The 16,887-nt window shown below is 43.2% G+C and overlaps 1 protein-coding gene across 15 annotated transcripts in view; it reads left to right on the forward strand.

Moving 5' to 3' along the window:
* ELAVL4 (ELAV like RNA binding protein 4) overlaps positions 1-16,887 on the forward strand; it is a gene marked incomplete at its 5' end in the record, with an annotated part of 137,539 nt that overhangs the window by 103,246 nt on the left and 17,406 nt on the right. For all 15 annotated transcript variants that reach the window (XM_084872931.1, XM_084872925.1, XM_084872921.1 and 12 more), the window contains one exon: positions 9,470-9,573. In XM_084872931.1, the coding sequence (XP_084729057.1) occupies positions 9,470-9,573 (104 nt within the window). The remainder of the gene's footprint in view (positions 1-9,469; positions 9,574-16,887) is intronic.

Genomic DNA, 16,887 nt, shown 5'->3' on the forward strand with positions numbered 1-16,887 from the left:
ATCAGAAGATACTATAAAAGCCTGTGTGGGCTTTGGAGCCAGATGGTCTTGTGATCCGAGACCTCTGGACATCAGTGTCCTTGATTATAAATGGCAGAGATAATGCTTACCTGTAAAATTGTTTGGAGGAGTAGATGAGAAGATAGAAGTAAAGCACTCAGGTATAACAACAACAAAAAGAGAAATATGTAGTATTAACTAGATGGTAGGAATCCTTTCACAATGTATATGTATATCAAGTCATCAGGATGTATACTTGAAATATCTCACAATTCTATCTGTCCTTTATACCTCAATAAAGTTGGGGTGGGAGAGAAATTAAGCACTCAGTACAGTAACTGGCACACAGTAAGCACTAAAAAAAATGATAACTATTCTTGATACTGTTCATTTGATTATTGAATTTGTTCATAAATCCATTCAACATAAATTTATTGAAAGCCTACTATGTGTCAGACATTGGTCATACCAGATTGATAAAGACCCTGAGCCTGCCCTAAAGAACTTAGGGCCCATTGAGAAATGCATTTGGTTCAGTGAGCTTGTATCGAATGCCCACTGTGGGCCAAGTGCTTTGCTTGTTGCCATCTTGCTGCCACATGATGAGTTCTCAACCTCTGGGAAATCACATCTACTTAGGAAGCCAGGATGTAGCCTCTGGAAATAACCAAGTACTGGCTCAATATAATTTTAAACACTTTGGGAATTCAGAATAAGTAAGGCTAGGTCCTGTCTTTTTTAATAGTGTTTGTTGTTGGCAGAGAACAGACACACTCAAAATTTCAGATGTCTAATGACTCCTGAGGCCCTGCCAGAGGTATGAGGAGATCTCATCTATGCAGCTGAGCACAGATTCTGCTTAGAAACAGCATTGACAGTCCATGTTGATATCAACAATCCTTGGCCTCCTGGAAGTGATGGCTGTAAACTCAGTGGCAGTCCACTTTCCTGAAGGGATAACTGTTCATGCTGTCCCCTCCACCTGGAGTGTTCTCGGTCTTTTGCCTGCTACCTCCTACCAGTCTTTTCAAATTAGCCTCAGCTCAGGTATATCCTCCAGAAACCCTCTCTCCTTCTCACTGTCATAACACCTAACCACTACTTTAAGACTATCATTGTTGATTCCTACTAGACCATGAATTCCTTGCTTCTTCTTTGGTCCTCACTTTCCAAATCTGTGGAAGAAGATGATTGATACTTAAGTCCTTTTCAAGACTGCAATTCTGTGATGTAACAGGTATAGTCTGACAGACACACCAAGTTAGAAGATAGGAATGGGATAATTTTGGGTATATATTGGAATTAAATGGAAAGAATAAGAACTTGGAGACAGTACTAGACTATGTTGAGCCTCTCTAGAATATACTCTCTCAAAGTCTCAGGCACACTGTGCTCTGTCAGGGCAGGTGTTTAGCACACAGATGAGCACTGAAAACTGGAGCATAGCTGAAAGGCTGTCCTGGGAGGGCAGGCATATGCGTCTGGCTATTATTCTCTAGCCAAATAACCTTGGGTTCGTTACTTCTCCTTCCTGGGACTCAATTTCCCCTTCTGTAGAAAGGCTTGCTTTAGAGGTTGCAAAGATTTAAATATGATGTATGTAAAGTGCTTGGTAAATATCCTCTATTATTCTTATTTTCTTAATTAAAAATCAGAATATACTGAAACCAATTGTGAGCATGGGTCTAAATAAATGAAATTTAGAATCTTTGAATTTTAGCATTAGAAGGGATCTATGGGCCCATCTTGCTATCTGCTGTAGCATCTCCTGATAAAATGTAGGTCTGCCTTCACATTTGCCATAATTCTAGTCATGGGGTAGCCTCACGTAGCACCCCACACCCTCATAAAATCATTATTAAAAAATTCATACTTTTGTCAAAGCAAAATCTACTTCCTCTTCTATTGCCTGATTCTTGCCTTCTCCCTGAGGCCCCCACAGAGTAAATCTACCCCTGCCTTTTTATGTCAGCCTCTCAAATATTGGAAGGGACCTTGAGCACCTTGAGAGTCTTCTGTCTTTCACTCTACAGCCCACGAGTCTTTCAGCTATGTCTCCTGGGATCTGGTTTTATACCTACTCATAGTATCTACCATGTAGGAGATACCAGTTATATGTGCTCCAAGGTTAAAAAAAAAATCAGAAACATTCTTCACCTTCAAGGAGGCTGGGCCTCGTTGAGGAGATAGCATCCTCTCAGACAATAGTGTAAGGGGCTGGGAGAAGGAAGAAAAGGAACCATCTACTGAGCATCTGTTATAAACCAGGTACTTTACCTGCATTACCACTTTTAATCCTTCTAATAACTGCATAAAAATAATATTAAGTCTATTTTACAGATGAGATTACTGCAACAGAAAGGGGCAAGGTATGAAAGCAAAATTTGGGGATGAAAAGAAATAGCAAATATTAAAAATTTCTGAGAGCTTTCACATCAGTGCTTCCCTTACCTGTGACTCTGGGTAAGATGAGTAGGTTCAGGGAGGTTCATTTAGCATTGCCAGGGTCGCACTGCAATAGGCTGAAGCTGCAGTTCTTACAAGTCCCCAGCTGCTGATATAGGGGTACACTTAGAGCAGTAAGACTTTAAGCAACAACTATGTGAACTACTAAAAGAAAATCAATCTTCTGACTAGTTGGCTTTATCAACACTGAGTTTGCAGGAGAAAAGTCAAGACTCAGCCAAACAGATGCAAACACTCACAGAAAAGGGATGGCATAGGGTAGACCCATGGATGCACCAGAATCTCAAAGCAGCCCCTGTCAGTGTGAAGGAGGGAAAGAGACCCCAACACAGGGTTTGTGCCTCCCCTTGAGTTCTTACCTGATGCCCAACACTCTGTTGTGCCTTAGCACAGAGGTCCAATCCCATGGAGAGAAGACATGAGCTGGGAAGTCACACAGACCTGGGTTCATGCAAGTCCTAGCCCTAGAGCCTACTTCCTGGTTGACTTTGGGCAGGTTATTTAATACTTCTTAGCCTCCCTTCCCTTATCTGCACAATCTACGCACTTCACACAGGCTTCTACTCTGTTTCCCCGAAAATAAGTGCTCCCAAAGATGTGCTAGATCTTATTCTCAGGGGATGTCTTATTTTTCCATGAAGAAGAATACGGTACACATTTATTGTTAAATGAAAATAAAGGAAATTTATTACCTGTATACGGTACGGTAGTACGGTAGTTGTCAACACAAACCAGACAAACTGTGAATCCTACAGTATCAAGAATTTACTCATTTATTCAATGACAATCATGTCATCATCTTCTGGAACATCATCATAACAATCCAATTCCTGAATTTCCTGGTGAATTTCTTGTGACTCCATTTCTTTAGAATCAGTGGACCAAATCTCTCATGTTTAGCTTAAGGGGGAGGGCCTTATTTTTGGGGGATGCCTTACATTTCACTCAGAAGGAAACCTGTAAGTAGGTCTTATTTTTGGAGGATGTCTTATTTTCGGGGAAACACGGTATTAGGTCCTCTTACTAGACCATTTAGCATAGTGCCTGGCATAAAGTAGGCACTGAATAAATTATAGCAGTTCTTCGTCCACATGCTAATATAGTTAATCCTCACAGTGATCCTTTGATTGTGAGGATAAGGGATTATCCCTGTTTTCCAGATAAGGGAACAGGATGATGAAGCTTAAATGACTTAACCAACATTTTACAGAAAATATGGTTTTGAGTCCCCACCCTACTCCTCGCACACACATGTATGCAGTAACAGCCGCAAAAGCTCTCTGCCCTCTTTTGGGTGAGTTCAAGTAGATTTCAATGCAGCTGACAGCCAGGAAAGCCCTCAGGACTGGCAGGGAGGGAGTTCTGGGGTGTGGAGTTGGCTTTGGTTAGCCCAGCATGTGGATTACTGCTGCACAGGTGATCTTGAGGTGACTGGGGATTTTATCATGTGCTTTGAGAACAAAATTTCAGCCTGAGCTAGGGGTTCTAACATCCACAAAAATTCCTTACTCAACTCAGAAGTTTTCATCAACAGCAGCTACCCATCTGGCAGCCCCCGAGGGGGTTTTGAAGATGAGGGAAGTAACTGTGAGGTTTCTGGAGACAGAAAGAGCAAGCTGTGCAGGTTAGCAGTGCAGAAATGCTGAGGTTCCTTCTGGCCAGCCCTGCAAGGGGACAGACAACTCCGCTGCTGCCATCAGCCATGAGGATGTCACATTCGGAGTCCTGCTGTCATAACCCCATGACCTCAAAGGCAAGGGACAACAACTTCTGTTGAGAATGACTAAAACAATGAGGGGCTATAATCAGCTATGATGGTCACACTTCCTAGAATTTAAGTACAAATTAAAAATGCTTAAAGCAAACTATCAACAATAATCTGCTTTTTCTTTGGTGATTCAAAAAAGCCTCAGAGGTATGTCAGGGCCTCAAAATAGTTGTCAATAATATTGTAGTTCAGCCCTAACCGATTTGGCTCAGTAGATAGAGCATCTGCCTGCGGACTGGAGGGTCCCAGGTTCGATTCCAGTCAAGGACATGTACCTTAGTTGTGGGCACATCCCCTGTAGGGGTGGTTGCAGGAGGCAGCTGATGGATGTTTCCCTCTTATCAATGTTTCTAACTCTTTATTCCTCTCCCTTTCTCTCTGTAAAAAATCAATAAAATATATATTTAAAAAAAAAAAAATATTTTAGTTCAAATGGAGTAACTGTAGTTATCCCAAAGAATACCACATTTGGAGTCAAAAGATCTAGACCAGGGCAGACTATGGCCCAAAAGACAAATTGAGCCCCTGCCTGTTTTTCTAAATAAAGTTTTATTGAAACACAGACATACTCATTTGTTTACATATCATCTGTGGCTGCTTTCATGCTACAATGGCAGAGTAGTCATGACAGGGACTAGAGGACCCACCAATGCTAAACTATTTGCCAAATCACCCTATGTATAAAACAATTTTCCCATCCCCTGATCTAGACTAAGATCCAGCTCTGTAGCGTAGGAAAAAACAGTGTTTTCCCTGCACTTCAGTTTTCACATCTGTAAAATGATGATTTTTCTCTCCCACAGGCTGTTGTGGAAATTGAATGCAACAGAATGGGGGGTGTGGTGGAGGGAACGCGTTGGAAACCCAGAGTCTCTGTGGAAAGTGGGCAGGGATGGGTTTTATCATCCACCTGAACGATGCTGCAGAAGCCACCTAGGACATTTTTTGTCTGTGTTTTGTTTTCCAGTCATTCCTGATTTAGTTTTTTGTCGTGTTCTCTCCTTTCCCCAGGGACCTGCCCTTTACTTCTTCTTCCCCCAAACATAAAAACGTCTGAAGAACGTAGTAATGAAGAAGTAGTACAAATGTGTTTATCTATTCTTTCACTTGGCCAGTATTTGTTGAGTACCCTCTATGTTTGAAGATGCAAACCTTTATAAGCTAGTTTTGGGGGAGAGAAGTGGTTGATTTCTAAGGGGAGAAGTTAGAAATTATTATAGCAGAATAGATTTTGCCATGTCATACTAGGAGGACACGGCATGTGTTTGTGTTGTGCATGTGTGATTTACAAAAACATAAATAAATACTCAGGTTCAGATTTAAGAAAACCTTGTTAAGAACCTGTTTAATCCAAAACCCAACTGAAATGCCTTAAAATGTAGGCATTATGTGTGAAAGTTTTCCTTGGAAACTACATTTTAATTTTAAGTTGCTAGCCCAAACTTACAAGAATGCATGTCCTCCTCCTGGGTGGTCATTGGAGACCCCTCCACTGTGCCCATGGACGGGACTATCAAGGACTGGTCACATGTAAGGGCTGTAGATCACCTGGGCTTCAAAAAGCCAGGTTCTCACCATAGTTTCTAAATTTTGGAGGCAGTTTTATTTCATAATATCTTACCTCTTCATTGATGTTTTTTCTTTATTGCTAATTCAGCAAACATTAACTTCAGTAATTTAATTTTTTTATTCAACTTGCTATCAAGATTAATTTATTAATTGAGAACAAAAATGAAGTTTAATTTTCTGTTCTGAAAATACTGCTGCCATACCTATATCGTCAAATCTTGCTATAGCTAATCAAGAAAGAAATAGGCTCTTGATTGGGTCCCTTGGGCCTTTCCAGCATGGTGGCTCTTTTGGTCCCCATGGATATAATGTTGGTATTTTTTGTGACTGTGTTTCATCTATATATTTCTCTATGTACATTTAAATACAAAACTGCAAATCCATAACCTATCACCAGCATATGGCCACCAAAACACAAAATTCTTCTTATTTTACTCTCCCCCACTACTAAAAGAATTTTGAAATAAATGGGTCTCTGGATTTTCTCTTTTCTGCCTAGGGATTTAATCCTCTATAGGCTGTTGTGAAGAGGGTGTTTAGTTCCATAGAGCACTTTTTATTAGACTTAGCAGGACTCCTGCGATGACAAGAGGCCCGTGAAGAAGCCTGTTTGGGAAGTAGGTTAACCACAGGTGGTTTCCCTGGGCTGCCAGCTTAACTCATAGCTTTCAATTCACAGGCAAGCTTTCCACTTCTGCCCTCCTCTTGTTCAATGCAGCGTTCTGCTTAGAGTTTGCAATTCATTATTTCATATCAAGGAGTATCTCCAATCATTTTTCCCCTTGCTTTCTAAAAGGATGTTCATCTGGTTTTTACTTTCCCTAGAGCACCCTCTTTCTTGATATTAAGCACAGTCTCTCTCTAAAGCTAGAGCGCATAATGATAATACTGTAGTCAAGTACTAAGGTGATGGTGGGTTTGGGATTGATACAGGTGGGGGGGGGGGGAGGGGAGCTATGACTCAGGATTCCTTTCCTTCACTTGATCTTCAGAATCTCCCCAAGACGTGAGAGTGTTTCTTCCCTGAAACAATGGTCCACAATCTATAATAATAAAAGCATAATATGCTAATTTGACCAGACAGCCAAACGACCTTCCGGATGAAGCCAGGGCTGCGATGGGCCGAGGCAGCCGGGGCTGCAAGGGCCAAGCCCCTTGCATGAATTTCGTGCATCGGGCCTCTAGTAAAGGTAAAATGTAGAATGTATAACAATCATAGCCGCTCTACTATTTATTTCAGATTTCCGTAAACATATGAATAATTAGAAAGAAAGATAGCCTATCAGGGAACATGCATCACTGATAGGCATGATAAATTCCTCCACAGATATTCCATCACTGTGATGAATTATGAACTGTTTGGATTTAGGTTCAATGTTTGCAGTTAAGTGGTGAGCATTTTGTCTATATTTTTTCATTTTAGTTTTACACAAAATATTTAGTGGGATAGGCTGACTGTCTGACTCATTTCCTAGAACTCATACCTGAGGTTTATCATAGAGATTATTGCTTTTTTAAATGCCCTTTGAAGCAGCCCATCTGGTGCAAGACTGTTTAAAATAAATAACTGTAAAAATATTTTAGTTCAGTCATTTTTAAGGCTTCTCTTATATACAAGATAAATAGGACTAATAAATTTGCATGGTGAAAATGGAAATTTGCGTGATTGAAAATGAATTTAATTAGGTAAATTTAGTTAGCCTTGTTGAGGTGAAGACAAATTTAAGACAAATGATGTTTTGAAACCAATGAAATTAGTCTTTTACTCTTTTGATTTGCAGAAAATTTTGTGGGACATGTAGCAAGGTCTTGTAATTCACACACACCTCTCTCTCACACTTACTCTTCTGTGTACATACTCACAGACGGACGCACACCACAATCACAGTGAAATGGGAAGAGAAGGGTCCCAGTGTCTGGAGGCTGCTCAGCATTCTCTCCTGCTTTTCCAGTTACTAATTCTGGCTGGTGGAGGGCATATCTGGAAAAGTTTGCCCCTTCCCCTGTTTTTTTCCTATTCTAACTCTGTTGTTATTCCAAATCACAAAGGAATGTGCTAATGGAGAGAATTGTCATTTGCGTGACCAAAAAAAAAATGCATTTGAGTTTCCTTATGATTCTCTTTATTTCCTTCCTATAAAGGATAACAAAGTCACCCACTTTCTGATCCAGAACCCAACTTGTTTTCCCAGGTTCCCTCCTACAACAGACACAAACACAGACATTTACCAGCAAAACAGAAGCTGTTGGAAAGATTTTTTTGGCTGCTGAAATGGGCTCCTGTCACCAGGACATGGCAGGCTTTTTGTTGTATTGTCTCCTGGCCCCGGCCCCTGTACTCCAAAGGGAGCTTTATGTAATCAGTCCTCCCTGACATGTGATGTCCTGTCATTTTCCTCCCCTTCCGCTCTGCTGCCGCCCACAAATCAATAGCATTGCCTGAGAAGTTTCATCTGGGTTTGCAGCCACCCTGAGCTCAGTGTTTCTTAAAGGGTATGTCAGTAAATGTAAAGTTTCCTAATGATATTTCTGGCTGATGACACATGGCAGAGCTGATGGACTATTTATAATCAGTGGCACGATCGCAAACACATTATTTTTATTTCACTTAGGGGGGAGCCCTGTCACTTGCCACCTCTCTTTGCAGACAAGTGGGTGCCGTCTCCGCCAAAGGAGCTAAATTCTCTTTGAAGAATGCCTGCACACCACTCCTTTGAGTTAGGAGTTCCTCGGTCCTTTCCAATAGGACCCACCCCTCTTTTATGATTATTGGGCTAGGGGAATGATGGAGGCAACGAATTGTTTGCAGCAACTGCTTTAAAGTCTGGCCATGCCTTCACTATAATGTCTCCTCCCATCTCTGCTGCTCAGATCCTGCTGCATTCCTCCGGGTGTGGGTGTGGTTGGCGTGACTGAGGCAGCAGACACAGCTCCCACATCTAGCACTTGCCCCAATTTTAAAGGACTAAGCATAGCAGAGCTGTCTGTTGAGCAGCTATTATGTTCTAGGCAATGTATTTGGTAGACATTTTATATACAGTATCTCATCGACCCTCTCTTATCATTTAATCAAGTCATTTAATCTCCTATCTCCCTCACATTTCTGAGATGTCACACAGTTTACAGAGAAATTCCTGGGACTCCAGTTCAGTTCTCTCTAACAAATGACACTACCCTGTCCTGCCTCTTTTCCATTAAGAGGACATTGGCGTATATATTACCGTGTTTCCCCGAAAATAAGACATCCTCCGAAAATAAGACCTAGCGCGTGGAAAGATAAGACATCCCCTGAAAATAAAACCTAGCGCAACTTTGGGAGAAAAAATAATATAAGACACTGTCTTATTTTCGGGGAAACAGGGTAGTATGGTGTGGGTATGCAGGAGTGCTTACCCATTCCCAGCTTAGGCAGCTTCGTGAGCTCAAAAACTAACCAAAATGAAACATGAAAGAATTTGAAATTTCTCAGCCTGTGGGTAAATCTTGGTATAACAGGAACCATATATTGTACTAGGAGGGTTTGGATTCACTGCAATGGGAAATATTTCCTCTATAAAGATATTGAGCTTTCTCTCTCTCTCTCTCTCTCTCTCTCTCTCTCTCTCTCTCTCTCTCTCTCTCTGTCTCTCTCTCTTTCTCTCTCTTTTTTAAAAAATGTTTCCACAGGACAGAGTTTAGGGTATGGATTCGTTAACTATATTGATCCAAAGGATGCAGAGAAAGCCATCAACACTTTAAATGGACTCAGACTCCAGACCAAAACCATAAAGGTAAGAGGTGATATTCTGGCTCCTGACTGGGGAGGCGCTGGTTGATTTCATCCCTTTGTTCTGATACATAAAGGCCATGAGGGAGCTGGAAGTGGTGCTCTTTATTTATTCAAAGGACATTTCCTGGGGACGCAGATCGCTACAGAGGAGTGAGGTGAGGGCTGAGCACAGGAAGGGAACACGAGCTGCGGATGTCAGGGATGACTACCCCACATGGAAGGCCTGTGAAGCTGAGTCTGCAGAGATGCCCAGAATTGAGCTACGAGAAGAGGCTGAGATAAAAAGCTGTTCCAGGCAGAGGGAACAGCACATGCAATGCTTTGAAAATGTACATAAATATTGTGAGTGGGGAACAGCATAGGGAATGGTGTGGCCTACATTTGGATGCAGTGAGGGGGAAGACAGGGGCCTTATGTGCCAGACTGAGCAGCTTGGCTTTACCTAAAGGTGGAGAGGACCCTCCTGAGACTTGAAAAGGAAAAATCAGTTATAGAATCAATACACGAGTGAACTAATGTACAAAATCTACGGGAACAAAGGAATGACTGAAAAAAGGAACATTCCAGGCATCTGAAAATAATCAGACCAGTAAATCATATCTATGCAAGGGTTAAGGTGAAAAATAACGGTGGCCCAGAGCCTGCTCCTCCAGACCAAGGCTTCTGCGTCTGGATTGTCACTCTCAGTTCAGACTTTACCTGATGGGGTTCTTCAGGAGGCGGTGCCATTGGCTTTGAGGCCCCCGCTGACAGCCAGTGGTGAGCTCCTGAATGGAGCGTGCCTCCTCCGCCTCCCTTTCCCGGATGCCCCACCTAGCATCCTGTTGGGGGGCGGCTGCCAGCCGATTAATGAGCCCCATTCTTCATAGCCTATTCAACCAGGGGGAGGTGTCTCCTGGGCACTCTCATCCTCACAACGGCAAGTCTGACACAAAGTAGGACAAAAGAGAAACCTCTCCCAGAATGGAAATCTATAGATGGCACCGGATCTATGTCTGAAAACGTACAACCAGAACTTCTTAGTTCAACAGAGCTGCTCGTCCCACAGCCAGACTGGCAGGGGAGACCAGTGGTGTAAGAGCATCTTAGCTGGGAGGCAACCAAAACAAACACAAACACAAAGCAAAGCAAAACCTTCTCTTTGGGGAATATATTATGACTTTCTTCCTTTTTTTTTTTTTTTTTTGTCCTCCATCCCTCCCTCCCTCTCTCTCTCTCTCTTCCCTTCCCCCTCCCTCCCTCCTTCCTCCTTTCCTTCCTTCCTTCCTCCTTCCTTCCTTCCTCCTTCCTTTCTTTCTTCCTTTCTTCCTTCCTTCCTTTACTTTTCCAATTGAGTTTAGCTTATTTCTAAAGATGATTAGAAATCATCTTTCCTGATCTCATAGACCCCAAGACACAAAGACCCCAAAATAGGCCTGATTCAGGTTGCCTCAGTCTCGGCCTAGAATCAATCCCTATGAGTTCTCTAAGGGTGAAATAATTGAGCATTGCTTAAATACGGGGTGGTCCTCTGAGAGGTAGAATAATTAATTTCTTTCAAAAGAAAAACAAACCTATGTCTGTGCTTTAAGTAAAGATGGTATGCTCCTGTCACCTGACTCTCTGATGAGGCCACACCAGGTTGAGAGCTGTATTTGTGGTTTGGATTGATTTTCCTGTGCTATCCAATTCCGTATTAGAATGTCAGACATTGACTGTTCCCCTGATGGACACCCTGACCTTGAAGCGAGATATTTTCCTTCCCTACAGTTTTTCTTGAAATCCAAACTTCCCCAAGAGCTTAGGATCAAATCATCAGCCATCCGTTCTGTGTGGTTTTTTTTTTGTTAAGTGATCCCTGAAGCTGTAGGCATTTCCCAAAAGGCCGAGTGAACCCAGCTTTTTTGATCTCAGAACGCACCCCTGGCCCATCATGCTGTCAGAAGCAGTGCTTTGTTTAAGTGGATCTTGGCAACAAGAAATATTGATCATTCTCTTTCTGTGAAGAGCCAGTCTGCCTCCTTCCCTTCTCTGTGTTCCTTTCCCTGCCCCTCACCCACCCTCTGCTCGCCCCGTATCAAAACGCTGCCAACACATTTGCACCCAGCAGTAACGCGGGCTTCCGAGCCACTGTGGGATTCAAAATGCATGATGCCACGGCTGAATCGATAATTTCCATTCTCCACAACGAATGAAAGTTTAATGCGCAAACCTGGGGATTTCAGCCCTTTCATTAAAGCAGTTTATTTGCCATACTAAAAATTAAGTTTGAGTGATAGGTTCCTTTATTAACTTTCCCTCCCTTTCCTAAAGGGACACAATGTTTAAGGTGAAAATCATATTAAAGGGGAGAGGGAAAGCAAACCTTTTTCATGTGCTGTTAATAGTCTCATCATTTATTAATTTTTAAAAATTGCTTTTCTGCCTTTTGGGCCTCTGTTTACTTCTTGTGCTTCAGTTTGCTTTGATAAGTGACATGAGATTTATCTCTCTACTCTGACTCCATGAAGGAGTAGAAAGCTTGTCTATCTAGGAAGGTGGTGGGGGAAAGGGGGGAAATACTATGTTTAAATATGCATTACAGAGATCTCCTTGGAACCATCTAGTCTAGTGGTGTCGAACTCAATCAGAGAAGGGGCCAAAATCTAAAATCCAGCCTAAATCGTGGGCCGAATGGTTTACTGAACAGTCATAAACTGACAATGTCATAAACTGACAGCGGAGTGCAGTGATGACAGCGCGGTGCAGGCCACATTGCAAGGCCTGGCGGGCTGGATTTGGCCTTCGGGCCTTGTGTTTGACACATGTGATCTAGGACATGTTTGCAAACTTTTGTCAAGTTAGTCCCTCCTCACATTTATGGAGCATATTCGGAGTATATTCGGAGTGCTTTGTGGAAAACACACTACTTTAAATGTAATGCACAACCTAGATGCAGGCAAACCAAGTCCAATCTTAAGCCTGGAGGATTAATGACTAACAGCTAGAGTCAGAGATAGTTCTGGAAAGTGGGAAGTGGAGGCTGTAGTGAGCTGTAGCGCAGGAGAAAGGGCAGCTTTTCTTTAGCTGCTGCTGATTGTCTAAGCCTCTATTGCTGCCAGATCTTCCGATTCTTCAATAGAAACTGAAATCTAGATTTGTTTTTATGAAAAGTCTCTCAATTTCTAGACATTGGATACCAACTCAAAACATTTTGAAGCATTTTGTAGGTGGGCCAGAGCAGTCGGAAGCCTCTGGACTCAAATTTAAATACACAAGCTCTGCTTTGCTGATTGCGAGTGAATGACTCATTACTGGGCTGCTAGGAGAAGGTGTCCACAAATGATGGTTCCCCAAATATTTGTTTCCCATTTATTAAGGGGATGCAATGTGACTGTGTGAATCCTGAGGGTGTGTGAAAGGCAAGGCCAGGCAGGTGTCCTCAAGGAAAATACAATGACGCAGACACAGCATCAAAACAGAGAAAGAGTGTGACTCCTAAGTCAGCCACAATGACCAGCATGGATGACTGCAGGTAGCTTGCCTACCTGGAAAAACAAGCCTGGATTACAGAGATCTCCTCAGAACCATCTAGAACACGTTTGCAGACATAGGACTGCAGAGGAATTGTTCTTTGGATTGTAACCTCGTTAGGGGGTGACAGTGGCCAGATTCCCAGCCCTCATCTTGGAGATCAGGCTCAAAGAGACGGAGTGACTTATCCAAAGCCACACACATGGCCAGCATGGAGCTGAGTTAGCATCCAGCTGTTCTGTGAAGCGCTCTGTCGGAAGAAAAGCTGCTTCATATGTGACCATGAGCTTGAAAGGAAATAATAACAGTAATGCTACCTTATATTGAATATTCACTCTGGTCTAACTCCTTCACATGTTCGATCGCATTCAAACCTTGAAACACGCTGGGGCTAGGTGCTTTGTGTAGATCAACTCGAATTCTTAAAATAGCCCTGTAGGGAGGTGCTCTCTATACAAATGAGAAAACTGAGGCCCAAAGAGGTTAAGAGACTTACTGAGGCTCACACCATTGGTAGTGATATTGAGAGTAACAACAACATAAAAATGTTTTAAAGGGGCTTTGGCAGAAAATCGTACATGTAGGAATGTCACCTGCCTGTTTTTCAGTGGCACGTGCCTTCTGTGAGAGTGTGGGTGTGCATCTGGCCTTGCACACAAATGATTTATACTCCCTAGCATGGGGAGGAGACCTAAAAAGCAAACAAGTGGATTGTGTGGCTCTTCTAGGCTCTTGAGTAAACAGACTCGTGATTCAGGGCTTCTGCCATCAACCTGAGCGCTGACCTGACTTCAGCTCATTCCTTCTCAGACCCCTGCTTCCCGAGTCTCCCATTGCTGCATGCCAGATAGGCATGGGATTACTTTTCCTAGCCCACCAGGGCAGCCTGGCACACCTTAGTGGAGAAACGGAGTCTTTTCTCAACATTTTAACCCTGAGCCCAGTGAAAATCATTTGTTGCACTTAGGGCTTTGGAGATGCTGTTTGTTCAGTTCCCCTTCGCACCCCACCCCCAACTTGGCTCCAACATAGATCACTTTAGACTCTAGAAAGCATTGGGTGAAATGCCTCTGGGTTCTAGAAAATGATGTCCAGTACTCCTGGACCCCACACCGATGCCTGTCCCCGTCCTCGACCTCTCCATCGGCTCCAAAGAGCAGCCTCTGAATTTGCACTGGAAATCCTGCCTCTCGTTAAGAAGCACGCGCTATTGAATCCGAGGCCAGTGCCCCAGGTCTCATGTTAATTAGGAACAAAGACAATCAGATGGCTCTGTCGTACTTCAAAAGAGGGAAATGTTTATACAAAGTTTGGATACATGTTCAAGTTACACCGAGACCCTTCAGCAAAAAGTAGTTCCAAATTGGATTTGAGGGTTTGGAATTCCTCCCACTAAAACTTTCACAGTAATAGGACCCCTGTTTGGATGTTAACCCATGTTTGAGGAGCAGGATGAGAGAAGTGTTCGCTGCTGCCGCTGGAAGCTCTTGTCTTATGGAGAACACAGGCATGCAAAGGACCGACTCTAATGTAGCGAGACCTGTAGTGGTCATGCGGCTACAGGCTTCCCATTTGGCTTGGAGGGGCTGTGGGAAGTAGGGAGCTGTACAAGGAAGTAGGTTGCTGAGCAAGAGAGGGAGCTAGTCAAAGTAAAGTTCTAAGAAGGTTCACTGGGGGTGTTTGTTGAATGAAACCAGCAGCTTGCAGACTGTTGTGGTAGGTTTTGTCAGCATTAGACATTGGTTTTCATAAGCTCACTTGGGAGCTTTTTTACTCACTTTAAAAGCAAGACATGCATATTGAAGAATTATTTGGAAAGTGTATTATCTTATAATGAAGGCATTATCAGCCATTCCCAACTCAACGCAGTTACCATCTTTATGTATTTCCTTCCTTTTTTCATTGAGTTGCATGTTTGCAGATGGTTTTATGTCTTGTCTTTTTCTAATAATTGCATTAAGCTATTACTCAAATTATAAAATTTTGACTCTAAGGAAAACATTCACAGAGCACAGCTCTTGTCCAAACCGGAGGTGTGAGCGATTTCAGGGATGAGGCGAGAAAAGGGCTGTTTCTGCCACTCAGTGAACCCAGGAGGGTTGGCACTCAGATGGGAAATGGGGTGAGAGAGTAAGAAGACGCTTTATTGTGAGACAGGAGCCCCAGTCAAGGGGGGAGCAGGACTAGTGAAGGGGAAGGCTTTTCAAAAGGAAACATCTCCCTTCTCCAGGAAGAAGAGGGAGAGCGTGCTCTTTATTCCAGCCTCTCTGGGCTGTGATACGGCTTAGCCATTTCTCCATTTTCACTTCATTCTTCTAATGGCACTGACGGTGCCTCCAGGGGAATCTTCCCACTGCTTCCAGTTTGCCCCTCCCGCTTCTTGCTCTCGCCAGGGGTCATCCGGGCCTCCCTCCCTCCCCCAGCATCCACCTGCCTTGCTAAAGGCCTTCATTCCGCTGAGGCATCTCTTCTTCGCACTTGGCATAAGCAATTATTTCTCCTATCACTGCTCTTAATGCTTCCGGAGAGTTAGCAGATCATTTTTTGCTGATGGATATCACCCCACCCAGGAATAATAGACTGCCTCCCTCAGTCCTCTTAATAATAAAAAGGCCTTTTTCTCCTCCCCCATTATAGCTAGAGGCAGAGGCAGTGCAGGAGCACTTCCCCTGCCAAGGTCAGCAAGGGCACCTGGATCACTGAATCCCCAAGGAGCAAGAAGAGGGCACACAGGCAAGGCCAGTGGAAACCGGAGCCCCACTTACCCAGTCACACCAAGCTGCCGTCTCCATGAGAGATTCTGTTTGGCTGCTGTGCTACCCAATACCCTGCTCACTTCCTTTGAGAGAATAATTTCAGATACAGGGATAGGAGTGTGAGAAATAGTTTCCCTACTGTCCCTGCCCAGTGAGGTTGATATGATCCAGCATCTTAGAGGCCATCCACAGTGGGGGTCTGGATTACAAAAGAAAATTGATAGGTCCAGGTTGTGAGGACATGTAGGTTTTTAGAAGTGCATGGAATGGGGCGTGGGCTTTATCAGCCTACAAATGTAAAATCAATCAACAGTGTGATGCAAGCTGCGTAAAAAAAAGCAACTTGGCAGACCTTGGCCATGTTAGGAGAACTGTGGAGTCTAAATCACAGGAAATAGTGATCCTTTCTTGGCCACACTGGCCTGCTGTCTTTTATCTCATTCTCAGCTTCCTGATTTTAAAAGAGCTGACACCCTAAGGGTTGTCCAGAGGCAAATGACAAAGATAGCAAAGGGATTTCTCCAGTCACACATTCACTCCACAGTGATTGCTTTTCCATTACCCTGGGGCAGGGGGAAAGCAGGGGTGGGGGAGAGGGTCTGAAGTGACTCTAAAGCTCAATCCTATATTTCAAGAATCTGCGAAGAGAATTTATGAAGTTATGAGGGTAGCACATTAGCCTTGGGTGATAGTGAGTCCCTGATTGTCAAAGGCATTCAAATGGAGTCACTAAGGATGATGAAGAAAGGATTTCTGTAGCAGACCGGAGTCTAACTAAATGATCCTAAAGGTCCCTTGCAGTCTGAGCTACTGTAACTTCATGTTGCTTCTAGGCCTTGAGCTGTTCTTCCCAGGAGAGTGCCCATTAGCCATATATGATTATAATTTGAATTTAAATTAAGCAAGATTAAATAAAATGAAAAGTTCATTTCCTCAGTCACACTAAGTATTTTGGAAGTACTCGGTAGCCACATGTAGCTAGTAGCTACCATATTCAACTGTATAGATCTAGACTAGGGGTGTCGAACTCAATCAGAGAAGGGGCCAAAATCTAAAATCCAGCCTAA

The sequence above is a fragment of the Pipistrellus hanaki genome (genome assembly GCF_964339955.1).
Source record: "Pipistrellus hanaki genome assembly, chromosome: 2".
In the NCBI taxonomy this organism is placed as follows: Eukaryota; Metazoa; Chordata; class Mammalia; order Chiroptera; family Vespertilionidae; genus Pipistrellus; species Pipistrellus hanaki.